This window comes from Silurus meridionalis, chromosome 1 (assembly GCF_014805685.1).
Source record: "Silurus meridionalis isolate SWU-2019-XX chromosome 1, ASM1480568v1, whole genome shotgun sequence".
Classification (NCBI taxonomy): domain Eukaryota; kingdom Metazoa; phylum Chordata; class Actinopteri; order Siluriformes; family Siluridae; genus Silurus; species Silurus meridionalis.
Window position 1 is genome coordinate 19,156,791 of NC_060884.1, and position 21,134 is coordinate 19,177,924.

The 21,134-nt window shown below is 36.8% G+C and overlaps 1 protein-coding gene across 6 annotated transcripts in view; it reads right to left on the minus strand.

Annotated features, from left to right (window-relative positions):
• LOC124383807 (metabotropic glutamate receptor 4-like) overlaps window positions 1-21,134 on the minus strand; it is a 134,851-nt gene that overhangs the window by 82,434 nt on the left and 31,283 nt on the right. For all 6 annotated transcript variants that reach the window (XR_006925282.1, XR_006925281.1, XM_046846144.1 and 3 more), the window contains exon 2: window positions 12,279-13,083. Coding sequence is in view for 4 of the 6 variants with exons in the window: in XM_046846144.1 (XP_046702100.1) it covers window positions 12,279-12,806 (528 nt within the window). In the remaining 2 variants the exon portion in view is untranslated. The remainder of the gene's footprint in view (window positions 1-12,278; window positions 13,084-21,134) is intronic.

A 21,134-nucleotide genomic window follows, 5' to 3' on the forward strand; every position in this document is an offset into this window, starting at 1 on the left:
CAGAAAAATGAAAAATCAGATCAATAGTAATGAATTGCCTAATAAATGAAAAGTTGCAAGGACCTTTGGGAAATCAATCACACTGCCCCATGCTAACTCCATAAACACTAGAGTAGCAGCAGAAGGATTAATTAATGGCAGGGTTGCCAGTTTGGGTTAGTTATATAATATAATATATATAATAAACATCTGCCTCTTTCACACCAACTGCCTGCATGTCTTCCTTCACCACATCCATAAACCTCCTCCTTGGCCTTCATCTTTTCCTCCTTGCTGGTGGCTCCATCCTCAGCATTCTCCTACCGATATACCGATATATGTCCCTCCTTTGCACATGACCAAAACATCTCAGTCAAGCCTCTCTCACTTTGTTCCCAAAACATCCTACATGCGCTGTCCCTCCATTAATAAACTAATTTCTAATTAATTAATTAATTAATTTCTAATTTCTAATTAATAAACTAATCCTGTCCATCCTCGTCTCTCCCAACGAAATCCTCAACATCTTCAGCTCTGCTACCTCCAGCTCCACCTCCTGTCTTTTAGTTAATGCCACTTTCTCTAAACCATACAACATCACAGGTCTCACCACAGTCCTATAAACTTTCCCTTTCACTCTTGCAGATATTCTTCTATTACCAATCACTCCTGCCACACTTCTCCACCCACTCCACCCTGCCTGCTCTCTGTTCTTCACATCTCTAACACACTCTCCATTACTTAGCACTATTGACCCCAGGTACTTAAACTAATCCACCTTCACCACCTCTTCTCTCTGCAACTGCACCCCTCCACTGCCCTCCCTCTCATTCACACATGTACTCTGTCTTACTCCTACTGACTTTCATTCCCCTTCTCTCCAGCACATACCTCCACCTCTCCAGGCTCTTCTCAACCTGCTCCTTACTCTCAGCACAAATCACAATATCATCCGCAAACACCAAAGTCCATAGAGACTCCTGTCTGACCTCGTCCGTCAACTTGTCCATCACCACTGCAAACAGAAAAGGGCTCAGAGCCGATCCTTGAACCAGTCTGTCATTCCTACTGCACACTTCACTGCTGTCACACTGTCCTCATACATGTCCTGCACCACCCTCAGACACCTTCTCTGACACACCTGACTTCCTCATACAATACCACAACTCCTCTCTTGGCACCCTGTCATACGCTTTCTCTAAATCCACAAACACACAATGCAACTCCTTCTGACCTTCTCTAGACTTCTCCATCAACATTCTCAAAGCAAATAATGCGTCTGTGGTGCTCTTTTTCGGCATAAAACCATACTGTTCCTCACAGATGGTCACCTCTTCTCTCAGCCTGGCTTCCACTACTCTTTCCCAAAACTTCATGAAGTGACTGATCAACTTAATTCCCCTGTAGTTATATATATATATATACACACACACACACACACACACACACACACACACACACACACACACACACACACATATGCCCTGAGACCAGAACAATCACAAAGTTTTATAAAAAATTATAAAAATTAAATTTTTCAACACATTTCCAGAAAACAATATCAAAGTGCAGACAATATGTCTATGATGAATAGCATAACTGCTGTTTTAAGGTTTATTGGTCTCTCACAAAGATTGAGCGAGGAAGACTGAGAGTACGGTGAGAATCATGTCAGACATAAATGGGCACTATAGTGGCCTTGTTTCCTATAAAAAGGGGTAGAGGCTAGTGTCAGGTGCTGCTAGTTTCTGGTGCTGTTGTTCTCACTTATGCTGGGCAAGCAATCTGATAGTTTCTTTTAAAAGATAAAAGACTCAAAGAAGTACAATGCTAACTATTGCTATCTAGGTTTTTGGCTAAATATTTTAAGTTGGCTTTTGTGACTCAGCCATCCAGTGCTGTACAGAAAAATCTTTTAGCAAACAGTCATCCACAAGGATTGCCAAGCACCTGCCCTGGGATCGTCCTTGTTCTGGTCTCTGAGCAGAAAACAGCAGCTATATTCTAAATTAAACCTCTCAGGGCTGTGTATTAACAGAATGCTTCCCAACTGTCCCAATTGACCAATTTACAAGTTAAACGCAGCCAACGGTGAGGGTGTACGTGCTGTCAGTTTTCTCAAATGCAATGTAGTGAGAGATATCCTTCATAGTTTAAAAGCACAGCTTGCAGGATGAGACATAGCCAGGTATCACTCTAGTATATCATTCACTTAACATCTTTGTGACAGTTAAGCTCATACATTTGGATGACCATGGCATGATAAGGCAATGAGAAATAATGGTGTCAGTTGCTTAAAATGAAATTACTGAAACTTGATTTTAAAAGCAGAACGGCCCATTTGCATGCAAAATTTCATGTTAACAGTTAAGAGATCTCTCATAAACAATTTGTTGGGATTTTTTTTTTATAATACTGCAGCTATCATACATACCTGATTTGCTAAAAATTCACTGTAATGTTACACCTCATTTAATATCACTCTTTATGCTGCAGAACCCATTGGATGTCATTTAAGTCATTTGAATAACTTAAATAGTGCAGATTTCATTAATATTATGAAACAGCTACAGCTGTTACAGAGCACTGCTTTGATTTAGCTGCATACAGTTTCTGACACTCTTTCATAAACACTAGTGTGTTTCCCACAAATAAATCCACAAGAATAAATTCAGGCTAAAATTGTTTCAACCACAGGCCTACAGTTTGCTTGTGTTAGCATATATATATATATATATATATATATATATATATATATATATATATATATATATATATATATATATATATATATATATATAGATGTATTTCATATTGCCTGACCATAATGTGAAGAAGAACCTCTAGTACTATCTCCTTTCCATTTACAGCAACTGGTTAACAGTTTTTAAAATCACTGCTCAGAAGCTGAATAAACACAGACTAGATGTTCTTTCTTTCTTTCTTTAGATGTTTTATTAATCATGTTTTCTTCGAATAGAAAATCACTGTGCCTCTACCTAAACTTGAGCCTAGACAACAAGCCCCATGACAGTAGACTTTAACCATCGAAATATTATGGTCCTAATGAGGATATATGCTTTGTACATTGCTTGCCTTTAGATTTATAATGTCCCTTATTATGAATTTCTACTGTTCAAAATACTTCCAGCTTTCATCCTTTTTCCATTCTCTTTGCCAGTAATAAATTACTCTTTCTTGGAAAAGCATTACCTGTGTTTATACAAGTTTATTTCTATTTTATGAGCATTGAGTGTTGTTAGTGTAGGTTTTTTTTTTATTATTTAATCTGGCTAAACTCTGTGTATAATGTATATAGTATACGGCATACCAACATCCAGTTACAGCTATTGTGGTTGAGGTTAGTTTCTCTACTCAGGGTTTGCAGAGTTAGGACAGCAAGGGCAATGCTGAATTAGAACAGAGGCCAAGATAGCTAGATTACAGAAATCAGCATTGTGATAATGGTAGAGTTCTAATAAAGCATTGATATCATAGATTATATGCATGAACATATAAAAACCCACACGTTGTATATAGTTTTAAAAGTGAGCCATAATAGTTACATTCTCCAGCCAAGTAAGTTCTCTAACCAAGTATCTGTTCCTGTCTAGCTTTTTCAATGCTGTCCTTAATTACTTCTGTGAGCTGCACACAAATGTTGTCATAATAAATGGCTGTTAAGACATTCACAAAACTAAAAAGCTTGGGCAAAAAAAATGGTTATATTCTTTCAGTTATATATTTTATCATAGCTTTGTTTGTTTATTGCATTTGTCCCAATAGAAATGCTACATCTTTAGACTTTATTTCAAGTCACTTTGTGAGTCAGTCAACATGTGATTGGGTGTAACTCAAGTCTGTGTGCCTATTTTGAATGAGTCTATGTAGTGGAGTACCCCTTTAAAATAGTGTACTTACCTATTTAAGGCATTTTCTTACACAGGTGTTTACTTGCACACACACAGCCATGTAATCTCCATGGAAAACATTGGCAGGATATTGGGATGCTCTGGAGAACTGAATGGAAACATCTATGAGCAACAACAGCTCATCTCTAAAGTGACAGGCCACACACTAGCAAAGAGGCCTGAAGTACATACAAAGTAAAAAAAAATCATTTGTCTTCCGTTGGTACAACTGCTTCTGACACACACTGTCTCTGAAAGCAAAGTTAGCATGCCCAGGAGCTAAACATTGTTTTGTTTTTTTAATCTGAGCTGCTGCAAAAAAAAAAACTAAGATCACCATGAACAATGTCAAACATCAGTAAGAGTGATATAAAATTCAGCACCATTAGACTCGGAGGAGTATAAACATGTACTCTGGAGTGATGAATCACACTTCAGTGTTTGGCAGTAGGACAGATAAGTCTGGGTTTGGCAGATGCCTGAAGAACGCTACCTGCCTTAACATATAATTCCAACAGTAAAATGTGAGAGAGAAAATGCTCTAAGGCTGTTTTTTTATGTTTGAAGCTGGGATGCCTGGTGTCAGAGCTTATCAAGTGACATCCTGGATAATTCTTTACTTTTTGTTTCACATCGCTCATTTCAGCAAAGCAATGACAGAATGACGTATTCAGGGCTAATACAATTGAAATATCATAATTCCATTATTCAGACCACAGACATATCTATAGATTTAAAAGACAGTGGTGTGGATTTTGCACATGAACTGATGTTTCATGCCTAAGACATGAAAACATGTCTTAGGCATGTCTCAATTTCTTTTTCTTGCTTCGAATATTCAAGGAAAGTGCAGTGCCATTGTCTGACTATTTGTTGTAACCACAGTATCCTGAATATCATGTTTCGGATTGTAAGTACATTTACACAAGTAGAACTCGAAACTAACAGCTTTGAAGGAACGAGCCTGAGCCAACAACATGTCTGGTCCTTTATATTCAGCAATTCAGAATTATTAAAACACTCTTCAAGCCGAAAGGAAGAGACTTAATAAAAAGACTGTTTCAGACATTTGACTTTACTGTGTCTTTGACCTTTTTGGACCATTTCCAAAAATCTTCTGGTTACAATGATAATTGCTTAAATTGTATGTTCAATTGTTCCTGAAATATTCTTTGACTCTTGTACAGGTGCATTGATAGATAGACATACAAACCAATGGCAAAACTAATAGATAATGTTTTGGTCTCCACCACAATTTTGCCATTAGCACTGTTCTATTAATTTAACTAATTTAAGTAAAAATACTAAGTCAAAAGCAAAATAGCTTACATCCTATGCACACAATACAATTTAATGAGCTTTGTCAGGTCACAGCAAACCAGCAACTCAATTATCTGTGAAAAATATAGTCTCCAAACCTGGCCACCATTGCCTACACTTCCCACACTCTGCAGCGCGCTCAGACACCAAGCTATTGATTGAACACACCTGCATGCAATTTTACACACATACACAGACCCTGCTATGTAAAGAGATTTTTGCCTGAAAACCCCAAGCCTTACTGTTCTGATTGCCTTGTTAATATTGGCCTGCTTTCGGTTCATGTTCTTGATTTTAATCTAGCTCAGTATAGGCTGCCTATTGAGTCCCTGATCCTCTTCTGCATTTTGACCAAGATTTATCTGTACAGTTCAGATAATTCAGCTCTGCATTATAAAAAAATGCATTTGCCCAAGTTTCTCTTATGGGACAAGCTTAATTTAGCACCTAATATATACATTTAGTTTTGTGTATAATTATGTGTCTGCACATAACATTAAAAACTAAAATAATGGCCTGTCAACTTGCTGCAATACTGTAGCATAGAATATAGAATAGTATAGTATAGAATTGCATTTTCATTCTTGCCGAAACTGGAGGCATTCTGTTATACTTCTAGTGCTGGAAAGCACTATTTTGTTAGGTGCCAGATAATTAATTAGGGACACTAATTTGAGTGATTGATGTGATAATTACAATTAAGGCTACTAATTAAAGAATATATTTGCAATATACTAGATGCCTGTTAGTGGATTATTTGTATATATAATACTCAACAATGTGCAAGAGTTTGTAGTTTATTTACATTTTTTGTTTATTTTCTAATTCTACCTTGGTTTTAGGTTACGTTGTGTTAAATCTAAGAGCAGAGAACAAACACAAACTTTTTATATCTGTATTTTCTATTTCGCTAATGACAAATTGTGGTCTATATTTGAAATCTGCATGCTGACATTTTTAATTATCAGAATGTGCCGCCAAAAAAAATGAACTTAAGCACCTTTGTAATCTGATTCTGAATCAAGTAAAACTGTCATAAATACTGACCTAAATGTGGAACATAATCTGCTAAATACTACCCATGTGGTCCCTGCTGAAATGGTTTGTTGAGAACAGAAAAGAAGATCTTGGTTGCCCGGCACAGAGCACCGATTTCAACTTATGCCAAATCCCTAATGAAGTAATGTTCCATCATCTAATAAAAAGCCAACATCTTGTGGAAAAGAACTGGCTTTGCATAAAAAGGGAGACTAATTCTCTTTCAATGCCTTGATCTCAGAAGAAATATTGGAAAAGGTACACACACAATGTGCTGAAACTTGGACACTCTGAGCCTTCTGCATGCAAATGCATGCAATTTGACTGTCTTTAGGCATAGCTCAAAGAAGGCAGCATTTTCCTTCAATATCTAGAAAAATACTTGTTTTCTTTCTCCAGTTCTCTGGTACAACCATAGAATTATACCGCTAATATTCTCAATCATGTTTATAGTATAACAATAGCCTAATTGCTGTCATTCACAAAATGTATACCTCACAATTTTGTAAGATTAAGAAATGATCAGTGACATAATGCATAATCTTTAAACCCCTATTTTGCACTCCAATTAATCGACCTAATGGGATAAAGCATATTTTATTATAATTTGCTGTTTATTGACTGTGCACACAGCCACCTTTATACTGCTAGTCATATGCAAATGTGGACATTGTTGTGGAGTTCCGATCATTGGGCGTATAAAATGGTTTAAATGCAGTATCCTAAGTGGAAATTGTAAGGGTTCACTTTAATTTGAAACACGTTTACACAATTTATCACATTTGCAATTACATAAGCAAAGAATCTACAAATGTGTCTGCTGTTGGACTTTTATGACTTTTTGCACTTTAATCCTAATTGTAGTACACAATACAGTATGTGGTATAGAGTGTAGCATACTTAAAAAATCTGTATATTCTAAAATATTGACACTATAAAATGTTTATTCGATTGAATGAAGTAAAGAATAGCTCTTCACGGTCTTTTGGAGTTCATGCCACACACACACACACACACACACACACACACACACACACACACACACACACACACACACACACACACAGAGTCTCTGTAATTCTTAAACAGGACTCTTCCAAGAGCTGGCCGCCTGGCCAAATTGAGCAATTGGGGAGAAGGGAGAAGCCTTAGTTAGAGAGGTGACCAAGAACCCGGAGATCCAGTGTGAAGATAGAACAAAGTTACACAAGGACAACCATCACTGCAGCTCTCCACGAATCTTGGCTTAATGGCAGAGTGGCAAGATGGAAGCCTTTCCTCAGGGCAAAACCCATGGGAGTCTGCTTAAAGTTTGAAACATGAAGGACTCTCAGACTGTGTGAAACAAGATTCTCTGGTTTGATAAAACCAAGATTGAACTGTTTGGTCTCACTTTACATTCACATTTATGAAATTTGACAAACACCCTTATCTTACAATTCATCTCATTTATAAAACTGAGCAGTTGAGGGTTAAGGGCCTTGCTCAAGGGTCCAGCAGTGGCAGCATAGTGGTGCCTTGGATTTGAACTCATTATCTTATGATCAGAAGTCCAAGATCTTAACCACTGAGGAAACCCTTCCCAATTTAAAAACATTATGTCTGAAAGAAATCAGACACCTCTCAACACCTGCCCAAAACCATCCCAAGAATTGTCATGTTGTGGGGTGTTTTTCAGGAGCAGGGACTTGGCAACTGTGAATGTCTATAACTTGGACTTGATCTCTGGACAGACCTGATCTTGAGAGGATTTGCTATAAAGAATGACAGAAAATCTGTCAGTCCAGGTGTGCAGAGGATGATGCATCATTCAGCAATAAATACTTTATTAAAGTCAGGGACTGATATACTGTAGGGTGAGGAGGCCTGCGATGCAGTTACCATTCCAATTTATCCCAAAGCTGTTCTATAGGGTTGAGTTTAGAGTTCAAGTTATTCAAGATCTTGCTCTACAACCTTAATGGAGTTCACTTGCAAAGGAGCATTATCATGCTGGAACAGGTTTGGATCTTCTAAATTAAGTGAAATGACCCAACAATTTTTCAAAAGCCCAAACAATGGTTGACAGCCTTCAAGTCAGCACAGTGCTCATTTATAACCTTTAAATGATAACGATGAGTTCAGGAAGAATTCCCGAAGATGAAGTTGTACCAAACAGCTGTTATGCAATGTTTATTTAAAATATTAATCAGGCGAAGTGCATTAACTTATTACACTCTACTGCTGCAGAGACAGATTTCCTTCACATTTATCAACCGGTGTAGATAAAAGGGTGTCTTTAAGGGCGGATGCTTTTGTTGTATCAAGATGTTATCATGTCTCTGCTCATTCTCTTAGGTGCTTTAGACTTTGTATTTGACAAGACCAATATTGATTCAAGAAACAAATGAAGACTATCTGCAGTAGGTAAAAAAAACTTAAAGCTCAAAAGGAAATGTCTTAAAATGATATGCACTTTGCTTTTCTGTGAACTCATCTGTCTGCTCTGAGAAAACACCTCTGTCCACCTCTTAAATAAATGAGGTGAGACACCAGCTCATTTACAGATTTACTGTTTAATCCATAATAAAGTATCTTGGAAAAGAGTGATATAGTCTGGCAAGAAAAAGGGCACGATTTAGCACCAGCCTCTTTCTTGTAAGCCCTTTGATGTGTAGTCAGGGAAAATCCTGGAGCTTGAGCACTGTAGAAATGTTGCATAAACTACAAGCGATTACCAGCAGTGGCATTCAGCACTCAGGCATTTTGCAACAGACAGTAAACTGTTTAGGAATAAGAATGAGAAGAAGAGAAAGCTGTCCATGAGTAAATGAATGTAACTGATGAAGAAGAACAAGTGGCATTTATGTCTGAATGCAAGGAGAATTGCATGTTCATTGAAAGTGTTGAAATAAGTAGTGTTGACAAATGGGGGTGGGAAGACACCTCTTTTGTTCAAGGGGGAAAAAAACATCAAGGCTGATTGCAAAGAGCTGAAGAGCATAGATAAAGGTGTAACGTGCAACCGGTGGTGTAGTTGAAAGGTTGGTGACTAAAGCATTTAATCAGTGGCGATCTCAGAGCTGATTGTTACTGTGCAGAGATGAATAATAGTAAAAAATAAAAAAATTGTGTCTACAATATTAGCAATCCATCCACATCAAGTATGCACTGATCCAGACCACACACCTCTCCATTAGTAATGGTAGCATTTTAGCTGTATGCTTTAAATGTGCTTATGTGCCAAGGCATATCATCACTGCCACAAATCTGCCATACACACACACCCTGCCATAGATATGTCTGTAATCACAGCTCCAGCACCAATGAATGCCACTGCATAAATGTCTTCTTTTTTTTTTGGTAAACATCCATTAAACACACAGCTGTCTCTGGGCCACCCAGCTTAGAACAAGGAAAAGGATCAATCACACCGACTACAGACTAGCGGCAGATGACAAACATAGCTAAGCGCAGATTCGTACATTATTCATACAAAGCAGGTGCAAAATTGAACCTGAATGCAAACAAAATTTGGGTACATTACTACACAGAATCCATCAGAAATTTGAGAGGTGCCTTTTGATCTTTCAGAATGATTCAAAATTCATGTAGCAAACAGGAGTGAAAGTAATGACTTGCTTTAGCTGTCGCATCAGGAATTGAATATAAATCATAGAAGCATGTTTTTTTCTTGGCTGGATTAAGTGTTGGGGAAAAATCATGGGGCATTTCCCAATAGAAGGACTTTTACTTGTAGGATTTAGCTTAATCAATGTCTGGAAAAAGCCAGCCTGTAGAGTCTGCAGATGTATTTCATCATATCACAAGCAAACCCAAGTCCAGTAAATGCTTATCTGGTTAAAGCAGAGAAAATATTTGCTATTCTAGGTTAGTCTGGGATAATTCTGGTGCTATAAGCTTTGGCAGTTAAACTGCTAATAGCATGAATCTGCAAACTGCTGCAGAACCGTTGCCTAAATGTTATTTCCATTACCAGAAAAATAATTCAGCCTGTTATTATTTAAAGCTAAGCTAAATAAACAAATTCATTGTAAATGACCCAGTATTACACACTTTGAGAAGCAATATTTTCTTCAAATGTAGAAAGGGCAGCTGATGAATATTTCCATTCTAATTCTAATAAATAAATAAAAAGAGAGAGCCATCACCTATTCATGGCCATGATTTTTACAACTGAAGTCCTTTTGTACATATTTTAATATTACTATTCTGTTTGCACTGCATGAAGGTGGGCAAAATTATTATTTGCACATTCAATTTATCATTTAGCAATTTACATATTCATATCCTCACCACCCAAGCATTCATTAAAAACTTGCTATTTAACATTCATCATACTGATGTACTACCTGACATTCCAGGATACATATGCAGTATATTTGATGTTTGAAAATAGAAAAATTACTTTTTTATTCATGATAGTCTATATGATGGCATGTTTTATAATAAATAGAAACCAAATCATAGGAGTAATGAACATAAAGTGTCATAAATGCGTTCATTTATTGATGTATTATTACTTACTGCTTTATACTTGCCTGGGTCATTATGGGTCTAAACACTGGGCACGAGGTAAGAATACACCCTGGACAGCCCTCCATTCTTACACACTAATATCTTTGAGCCATTTAGCATAGCAAATCCATTTTCCTTTCTTTGTGGAGCAGCTCTACAAGGTCTCCTTATTTACATGTGACTTTCCTTTAGGTTTTAGTGATGAGTTGTTCAGGAATAACAGGACTCAGGACTAATGAGATGTCTTAGACAGTGATTCACTTATAACATGAAAAACCATAGATTCTGTACAGAAAACAGAAATGATTAGTTTACTTGAATCTTCTGGTCCAGGTCATTCATTCTTTTGTTAACTTTTTTCCCTCCTGCTTTTGTTCTTTTTGCTTTAAATATTTGAATCTCAAGAATAATCATTTTTGTTTCCTGTACAGAGCCTAACCAGCTTTTACATTACAAATGAATGATGCGGTGCAGGCATGAACAAATCACTCTCTCACTCTCACTCTCATTAGTCAAAAGTCATATTAATGATTTGTTCAAAATGAACTAACCTTCACAAGAACCTGAAGGAAAACTACTTGGAAATAAGGTGAACAAGCAGCAACAACCTAAAAGACAGAAACACCTCCAGAAATCAAGCTCCACAAAGACAGTCATTTAAGCTCAGAACACAACCTGCTGTGCCACCAGGAACTCATTTTTACCTTTTAAAAACAAGCTGCAGTTTTCTCAACTAAAAAAAAGAGCTGTGTGAATACATGAATCACTGTGAAGAGAACCTAGCTGTGGGTGCCTATACTGTCACTCTACCTTAAACACTAGAATTCTTAGTAATTCTTAGACTCTCAGTAAAGTGTCACATTTAAAAACTGCATAGAATTCATGGATCTCACAGGGTTCTCTGATAAAATGAGTAGATTCCCATAATGCACTACAAACTTTGATCATTTTTTATTCTTCACACTGTGGTATGATAGTAGTATTCAAAAGAGTTATGAAATGAAATCTTAAATGTATGTTTTTTTCATACCTGCTATTAGGCTTAGCTAAGTGCACTAACATATATCCCAGCTGAATGATGGTCCTTCAAAGAACTGAATGAAAGCTGTAAGGAGCTAGCTGCTGAAATGGCCATGACAGCAGGGTTTGCTGAACACTGTGACTGTGACTAAATTGGTAAAATACATTTTCAGGTAAAAAAAATCAAACAGAACACCACATAGGGTTTACTAATATTGAAGCCGTTCTGACCTTGTCTGGTTAGCATTAGCTCTAAGGACTGGGAAGACAACTATTGACAGCACCACATGCTAATATCATCTAGCCAGATTAAGCCGCATTCACATTTATTGTACTAGTTACAGTGAATAATTTTCAGTAGATGCTGTACATGCTGCCTTATTACTTACAATTCGATATTACTAAAAATCCTTTTTACACATTTTATTGTCATTGTTCGGCACAGAGCAGCATCAGAAATGTGTTCAGCCTAGAGGGAACAATGTTACTTACCTTGAACAAGCGCAGGATATTAGCTACCATGATGGACACTGAGCTAGAAGAAGCACCAATGACACCCACAACTCTTTCTGGCTTTGTAATGATGGGAGAGCCACCATCAGCACACTTCACATCCATCCCATCCTTCTCTATAAGTGCCTGGACAAATGTTAGTGATTGCTCCAGAGCATGTGTATCTCGGGAACAAGTGTCCAGAATACGGGCCCCCAGTGTGATGTTGGGAAGCAAGTCGTGGTCATTGTTAATGCGGTCCAGAGCAAAAAGCATTGCCTCCAGACGATGAATTCCCTTCTCCTTTTTCAGTTCTCCACATGGCTTTCCACCATGGCCTCTTGCATGCACTGGGAACAGTCCTCCCAGAGAGATGTCTCCATCGATACGAATAGAGTTTAGATATGCATGGCCTGGGCCTTTAGTTTTTGCTGCCAAAGTGGTCAGAAAGAGACATAGAAGAACAAGCAGTGAACATAAGCCACAGCAGCTGGTCAATCTGACTCCACTTAATAAAGGTGGAGACATTGCAACAACCCAGCTCTTGTCTATCCTTCTGTGTTTTTTCTTACTTAAAAAGGTGACCAATGGTGGACCCTTTCAAGGGTGTAAAAGCATTTTAAAGCTCATTGTTGTATCAATATATCAAGGTAGGTGCAACAAAATGAAATATACATTTGGCTTTACTAGAAGGTGCTGTCTCTTATTCCATTGTTCACAGTCCATAAATATTCATCTCCTTGAGGTCAGGTTTTTCAAAAGCTCCTTAGGCCTGAGATAGAGCTTTGTCCTCTGGAGTGACTTCCTGGAAAAGAGAAATGATGAAAAGGATTTAGTCAAAAATGCGTGGAACATCTTGACTGGTTTGGGCAGCACTGAATTTTCCATTTTCTCCTCTCTCTCTCTCTCTCTCTCTCTATCTCTCTCTCTCTCTCTCTCTCTCTCTCTCTCTCTCTCTCTCTCTCTCCTTTACTCTCTCTCTTTTCTCTTACTCACTCACTTACACACACACACACACACACACACACACACACACACACACACACACACACACACACACACACACACACACACACACACACACACACACACACACAGAGTCTTCCCTCATATCTTGCACTTAAATAGTTGCTATGGGCTCCCAAGGTCGAAAAGACTGAGTGAGCTCCCACTTGTATGTTTTTGCTATTCTGAATAAAAGAGTTGCATTCTGACGAACCATTTTCTCTCTTGTTTTTCAAAATTTCTATCTATTTATTTGTTTTTATTTGTTTTCAGATATTTACCAACAATGTGTCATAGGAAAAGTAAAATAATTGAAATTATACTTCAGAGTACATTCTGATTTAAAACAGCAATTCATCCCAGTATAATAGCTGGGCTTTTATTTAAGATTCCACAGTTCTTCCAGTGCACAAGGAAAGTAAATGAGCATTAATTAAATAATGAAATACATGCACCCTCGCACACATTTGGCAAACCTATTAGTGTGAGAGTCTAATAAGTGATCCCAGTTTGATTTTATGTCATGCATAAATAAGCCTAATTTGCAGCTGGGATTGCTAATTGAAATATATTGGGAAGATATTACTAAGAATTAATGAGAATTACCCTAATATCAGTTGAGACATGCTTAAATGTAGAAAAAAAGGGAAAAAACTAAAACACTTTGAATAATGTTTGTCTTTAAAGTGCAGCAGTATGCTGTATTTACTTTTTATTTATAACTGTTGATTTGCCCAAGCTGTTTTATATTACATATGTGAATTCATCATAATACATGACAAATTTCAAAATAATAGCACATTACTATAATATATATTTATTCTCTTTCCCTTCTTTTCATAAAACTAATAAATTACTTTGTCTCAAGTCTGTTTTCAAGTCTCTTTATACAGATTGGCAAACATATATTCATTCTAAATGCTTCCTTCCTGTTTCTTTTGTTTGTATTAACTTCCTTTTACTGTCATTTTTTTACACAATTAAATTGAAATTACAGCATACAAATATATAAGCAAATATATTTTACAAGTGAGAAACTCTGAGCTACTCAGACTAAATTATGCTGTCAGGAGCTTCAGTGTTTACTATCTAATGTATATGATAAAACTGACAGGCAGTTTAACCTACTTTCAGGAAACCATGTCATCCTGAACTTATATCTATAATAATCTAGTAAAAGCTAGTTAGCTAGTCAACTAAACTAAAAAAAATACAGTTTAAGAACTTTATAACATTATTCATATTGTTAGTGCTGACTACAAATACAAATATTACCACTTGTTAAATTGCCTGCAACTGTGTAAACCACTTCCATGTTTTCACTGTCTGTAACCACCCCCCTGTGCTCTTTTAATGTAAAAACACATACTTGATATGCAATCTGGAAAACATTCAAGAGTATTAACTTGCACAGGGTAAGAAGATGTTTCCTATTAGAAAACAGTTTGCAGATATTTTAACATTCTTCTTTTGACATTTCAGAGAGGCAGAGTCTCTCAGAAGTAAAGATGGGCCGAGGTTCATCAATCTGCAAAAACTGTGTCTACAAGCTGTGGAACAATTTTAGAATTTTAGTTTCTCAACATCAAATTGTAAAGGATTTGAATATCTTATCATCTGCATTATATAATATCATCAAAAGATTTAGAGAATCTGGGAACATTTCTGGGTACAAGGGACAAGGGACAAGGGTGACAATCAATATTGGAAGCCTGTGATCTTCGGGCCCTTAGCCAGCACTGCATTGAAATTAGGCATGATTCTGTAATGAAAAAAAATGTATGGGCTCAGAAACACCTTTAGAAATCATTCTCTGTAAACATAGTTTGCCGCACCATTCACAAATGCAGGTTAAAGCTCTATCGTGCAAAAATAGAAGCCACAGGTGAACATGATCCAGATATTTTGCCGTCTTCTCTGGGGTAAAACTCATTTAGGGTGGACTGTGGAAAGTTCACAGACAAAGTGGAAAACTGTTCTGTGTTAACGCAAATATAAATTAGAAATTTTTGGAAACCATGGATGCCGCATTCTCTGACTAAAGAGGAGAGAGACTGGCCAGCGCTAATTAAAGATGAGAAACATATACAGATTTAAAGCAACATTTGGTTCTATCCAGACAGCATATTTTTTAGGAAAGGCCTTACAAGGTTCATCAAGACAAGAACGTTTGTTAATTAATACCACGAGATAGCTTAGGTAGGGTTTTTTGTCACTCAATATGCTGTCGGTACCGAAGCAATCCTTAATAGATGGATTTACATAACTTGGGGTGCAGAAAATCGGTTGCATATAGCTAAACAGATGTCGTTTTGTTTATCCTTAATTCATATACAGTGCAACCTTCGATACTTGCGGGGGTTGCGTTCTAGACCCCTCGCGAGTAACAAAAAATCATTAGGTTTTAACTCTCTCCTTTTGACGGTTCCTTTTTCAAGGGGAATTGTACATGTACTGTACTGTAAACTCAACGAAAATTGTGAATTATTGTCATTTTTTAGGAAAGGCTTTACAAGGTTCATCAAGACAATGCTAATCCACACACTGCATTTATTACAACAGCATGCCTTCATAGCAGAACATTTTGGGTGTTAAACTGGCCAGCCTACAGTCCAGACCTTCCACCAATTGAAAATATTTAGCGCATCATGAAATGAAAAATATGGAAAAAAAGACCCAAGTCTATTGAGAAGCTAGAATCCCGGGACATTGCTCTTTCAAAATTCCAGCAACTGGTCTCCTCTGGTCCCAGGGGTATATGGGCTCTTGTAAAAAAAAAGGCCTGTGTGACCTTATATATTTTTTTTTTTCTATGTTCTATGTGTGTGTAATGATCGAATAATAATATATTTTTTTTAAATTTTAGATCAAAAAGATCAAAAAGTGACCATTAATATGATTCACTAAATGACCATTTGTACAATACATTTCATTTAATACATTTGATGCTTTGAGTCATTACATTCTTCTTTATCTGGTCAATGCTGCATCAGTGCTAGTGTTATCTAATCACAGTTCAAACACATGCACCCATGACCTATTTCTTCACTACAGCAGATTTAAAATTGTCAGCAACTGTCTTTTATTGTTGCTCACCGAAGCTCAAAAACTCATTTTAACCTCCACTTATAACTGTTTTAGAAGCAGCATATTGCAGTGGCCTTTAATCCCAGTACTAAGCTCAGCAGACCATTTTTATTTGATCCCACCCTTCTTCTTTTTACCTCCACCCCTTATTCTTGTACTAAGAAGATGCAGATATGTCTACTCAAGTGTATGATACTTCAAAGACTTAAAATGGGATTTTTGCAGGAGCCATGAAATGATTTTTTTTTTTAACACTATGCTTTGATAAGAGAGCTTACAAGGGATTCATTCCCCCCAGAACAGAGAAAACGATCCACATGTCTCAGGCTCTGTTTCTGTTTGTTCCAAGAGATCTGCGTGAAAGTGTGGACTGTATTTTAACTATCTTTGATTATGGAGGAATATGGCTGCTATCTAAAATCTGTATGACAAGACAGAATTACTTAACCAATATGGCTGTAATTCCAGTGAATTGTGTGGGAGAAGATTCAAGCACCTGCTGCTTACAATCTCTCATTATCAAAGTGCTCAGGGAATCCTCCCTCTCTCTTACATCAAGCGCCGCACCCGCACCCCATTTGCTTTACCCAAGCTGTTGGCTGTGAAAGTTTGTTAATTAATACCACGAGATAGCTTAGGTAGGGTTTTTTGTCACTCAATATGCTGTCGGTACCGAAGCAATCCTTAATAGATGGATTTACATAACTTGGGTTGCAGAAAATTGATTGCATATAGCTAAACAGATGTCGTATTGTTTATCCTTAATTCATATACAGTGCAACCTTTGATACTTGCGGGGGTTGCGTTCTAGACCATTCTAGAAAATCTCTCCTTTTGACGGGTTCTTTTTCAAGGGGAATTGTACATGTACCGTACTGTAAACTCAACGAAAATTGTGAATTACTTGTCATAAATGTTTTATTTACTACTTCAAATGAATAATACAATAATAAAATAGCTTTCCAAACATTTTTATGTAATTTATTAGTACAAACTTTCAAACTTTTAAGCCACTCGCGGCTTCTCGCGAACTATTGGATTTTTTGCAAGTTACTCTTAGTCCAGTTCCAAATCAAAAATAGCGAACTATCGAGGTTGTGTGTCAAGGTCTCGAGTATGGAGGTTCAATTGTGTTTCCTAAAAGCATGTTAAAAAATATGACATTATATTTTATATGACTGATCACACCCATATCTGCTTAAAAGTTCCCATTCCAGGTTAGACTAACTTTATTGCTGTTATAATAACCTCCACTTTTATAGGAGGTCTCTGAATTAAATTTCGAAGTGTGACTGTGAGCATTTGACCATTCAGCCACAAGAGATTTGAGATTAGGCATAGTTCATCCCAAAAGTGATCGCTAGTCTAAAGGTTGCAAGCCACTTAAATTCTTCCACTCCAAACTTGGCAGCTGTCTTTAAAATTTGATAACCTGGAAATGTTCACCCAACAGTCAGCTTTCTCTTTCCTTATAACAATCACCAATTATAGAAGTATTACACATAATAAAAATATTGGAGCATTGTATATCAAGTGTTTTTTGGGAGTTTTTTTAGCCTAGGTGTGCCCTGCTAGATTGTTTGTTAATAACATTAATTATGCCTACACTTGGTTTGAGCTCTGGTTTCATTTGAGAACAATGCCAATGTTGTAAAGAAAAAAAAAAGATTAAAAAAAATATGAAGAGCAGAGCACTGTTACCTAAACCTATGGGAGAAAAACAATTAATTTTGAAGCTAAAAAAGGTGGGGTGTTTGATCAGAGACATTGCCCAAAACAATTGGACTGACCTAAAAAAATAAAGAATCCACTGGTGTACTAACAACCAGACAGGTTGTTTAAAAAAATACAAAAACTTTTTTGCATGTCCAAATGTTTCAACTGTTTAATATTTCAAGAAGACTTTCAGAGCAGACATTTAGAGGCCATACCACAAGAGTTTTGGAACCAACATTAACCTCTACCAAAGAAAAGGAAAAGCCATTAGTGTAGAGAAAGACAGTATCGCTCATGATCCAAAACATATGAGCTTATTAGCTTATTATTGCATGGCTGCTTCTAAAACTGTGAAAGGCTCACTAATCTTTATTGATGATAACTTATCACAATAGCCACAGAATGAATTCATAAGTCTAAAGAAACAGCCTGCCTGCTATTTTACAGAGAAATAAATGTTATTGGGATGTAGTTCAGCAAGACAACAATTGTAAATGTAATTTAAAATGCAGCCAAATCATACTGCCAACACTACACAGAACTTCATCAGAGGAAAAAATAGTGCAAGATGAAAAGTTGGCTTAAGTCAGTTATCAGACCGCAACCCTGCATTCAAAGTAAACAACAACTGAAAGAAGTAACAAAAGAGAATTAAGCAGTTTGGGATATCAGTGGGCCCTTGGCTTGGTTGATGCAGTAATTACAAGCAAGGAATAGGCAACCAAATATCATGTGTTATTTACTTTAACCTTACAATATAATCTTTTACAATACTTTTACTGACCTAAAATGTTTAGCTCCCATGTTGTTCTATTGTCTCATATTCATATTTTTATCCCAAACCCAAATGTCTTCAGTCTACAGCAAAAACAAAAGAATTGGCCTTGCTGTTCCAGTACAGTACAGAAGGGACTGTAGGCTGAGCTGAAAGATCTGGGAAAGAAACTGAATCACTGATATTAAAGTGAAAGATATTTAGGATTGTAAGTAAGTCATGTAAGCTGTTATTTCTACTTTAAACCTTTTCCTTTCTAGTTGAAATAAACCTTAATACTTTCATTGTAAATGTTTTCACAGGTAGGAAATTACTACAAATTCTGTAAGAGGATTAGACATACAACTGAGCACAAATCCCAAATAATCACTGTTTGTACAAGTGTTGACTTCATTACAACAAATAAATGAAAACTTTTGACAGAGTCATATGATAGCAATCGTGTTTTGTGATGAAAGTCTTATAATCTACTGAGCAAACAATGTGGATTAAAGAATTATTGTCCTGTTTCAACAGCTATTGTTTGAGTGTGCAGCCATTAAAACTGTGGAGGAAACTGGCAAAAACAAACAATTCACATAAGGAAAAAGAGTTCCAGGTCTCATGTTCTCTATTGTTCCTTCTATTGTTCTATGCTGTATTGTATTGTATATGAAACACTATAGTTAAAATTCATGTAAAACCTTCGGTAAGAGATAATAAATGATAAGCATTTATAATGTCTCATATTTCATTTTTTGCTCAGCAATACATGATTTGGATTTCACAAATAGGATTTTATAGATAAAAACAAAGCTAGTCTAACACAATTGCTATTTGGATCATGTCACAGAATACTGCTCATTTTGTGTTTCACAGCTTCATCAAATCCACTACAGAGATACCATTTAATCAGTTAAAACTGTAACTGATCTTAAATAATCTCCCTTCCTTGAAGTTAACAAATACAAAAAAGGTCCATGCACTGGAGTAAAGGTTGCTTTTGACAGAGGTACTCATAACCCAGTAGATCCATTACACTTTCATCTATTAGCAAGCTCCTTTGAATACGGATTTCCATTAGGTGAGTCATTTGTTACAGTTCATTCACTTGAATATAATTTTCATCATTAGTGAGTTAAATCAAGGGGCAGTCTTCATACCCGTTCTCTATTCAACATAGGGAAGAGAACACTAGTGATGACACAGGAAATGAGTCAGTTTTTTACACACACACACAAAAAAAGGTCAGACAAAAAAAAAATACAGGTTAGACAATAATGTCTTAAAGGTTTAAACAGTTTGTGTATGAAAATGTGAGCAATTATTAATAATAATTATACTTGAATCTATTCGATATGTGTACTTTATTTAAGACTTCTTTGAAGTGTGTATTGCTATGTGTTTGTCTCTAGTCATTCATATTCTTCTTCTTCTTTTTCTTTTAGCTTCCCACATTAGGGGTGGCCACAGTGGATCATCCATCTCCATACACCCCTGTCCTCTACATCTGCCTCTTTTAAACCAACTACCTGCATGTCTTTCCTCACCACATCCAAAAACCTCCTCCTTGGCCTTCCTCTTTTTCTCCTTCCTGGCAGCTCCATCCTCAGCATTCTCCTACATATATACCCCATGTCCCTCCTCTGCACATGTCCAAACCATCTCAATCTCGCCTCCCTCACCTTGTCTCCTAAACGTCCCACTCTAATAAACTTGTTTCCATCCTCGTCACTCCCAATGAAAACCTCAAAATCTTCAGCTCTGCTACCTCCAGCTCCACCTCCTGTCTTTAAGTCAATGCCACTGTCTCTAAACCATACAACATCGCAGGTCTCACCACAGTCCTATAAACTTTCCCTTTCACTCTTGCAAATATCAAAAACACTTCTGCCACTCTTCTCCATTACTTTGCATTGTTGACCCCAAGTGCCTAAACTCATCCACCTTCACCACTTTTTCTCCCTGTAACTGCACCACTCCACTATCACACTCTCTCTCTCATTCACACACATGTACTCTGTCTTACTCCTACTGACTTTCCACTCGTCATCCTCTTAATCGCTGCTCTCACTTCCTCCTCATTTTCCTCATTCATCAGCTGGTCAAAATATTCCCTCCATCTTCTCAACACACTCTTCTTACACATTTCCATCTCCATCCTTTATTGCTCTAACTTGCAGCACATCCTTCCCAGCTCGGTCCCTCTGCCTTTCCAATCTGTACAAATCCTTTTCTCCTTACTTAGTGTCCAACTTCTCATACAGCTCCTCCTTTTCCTTTTACTTGGCTTT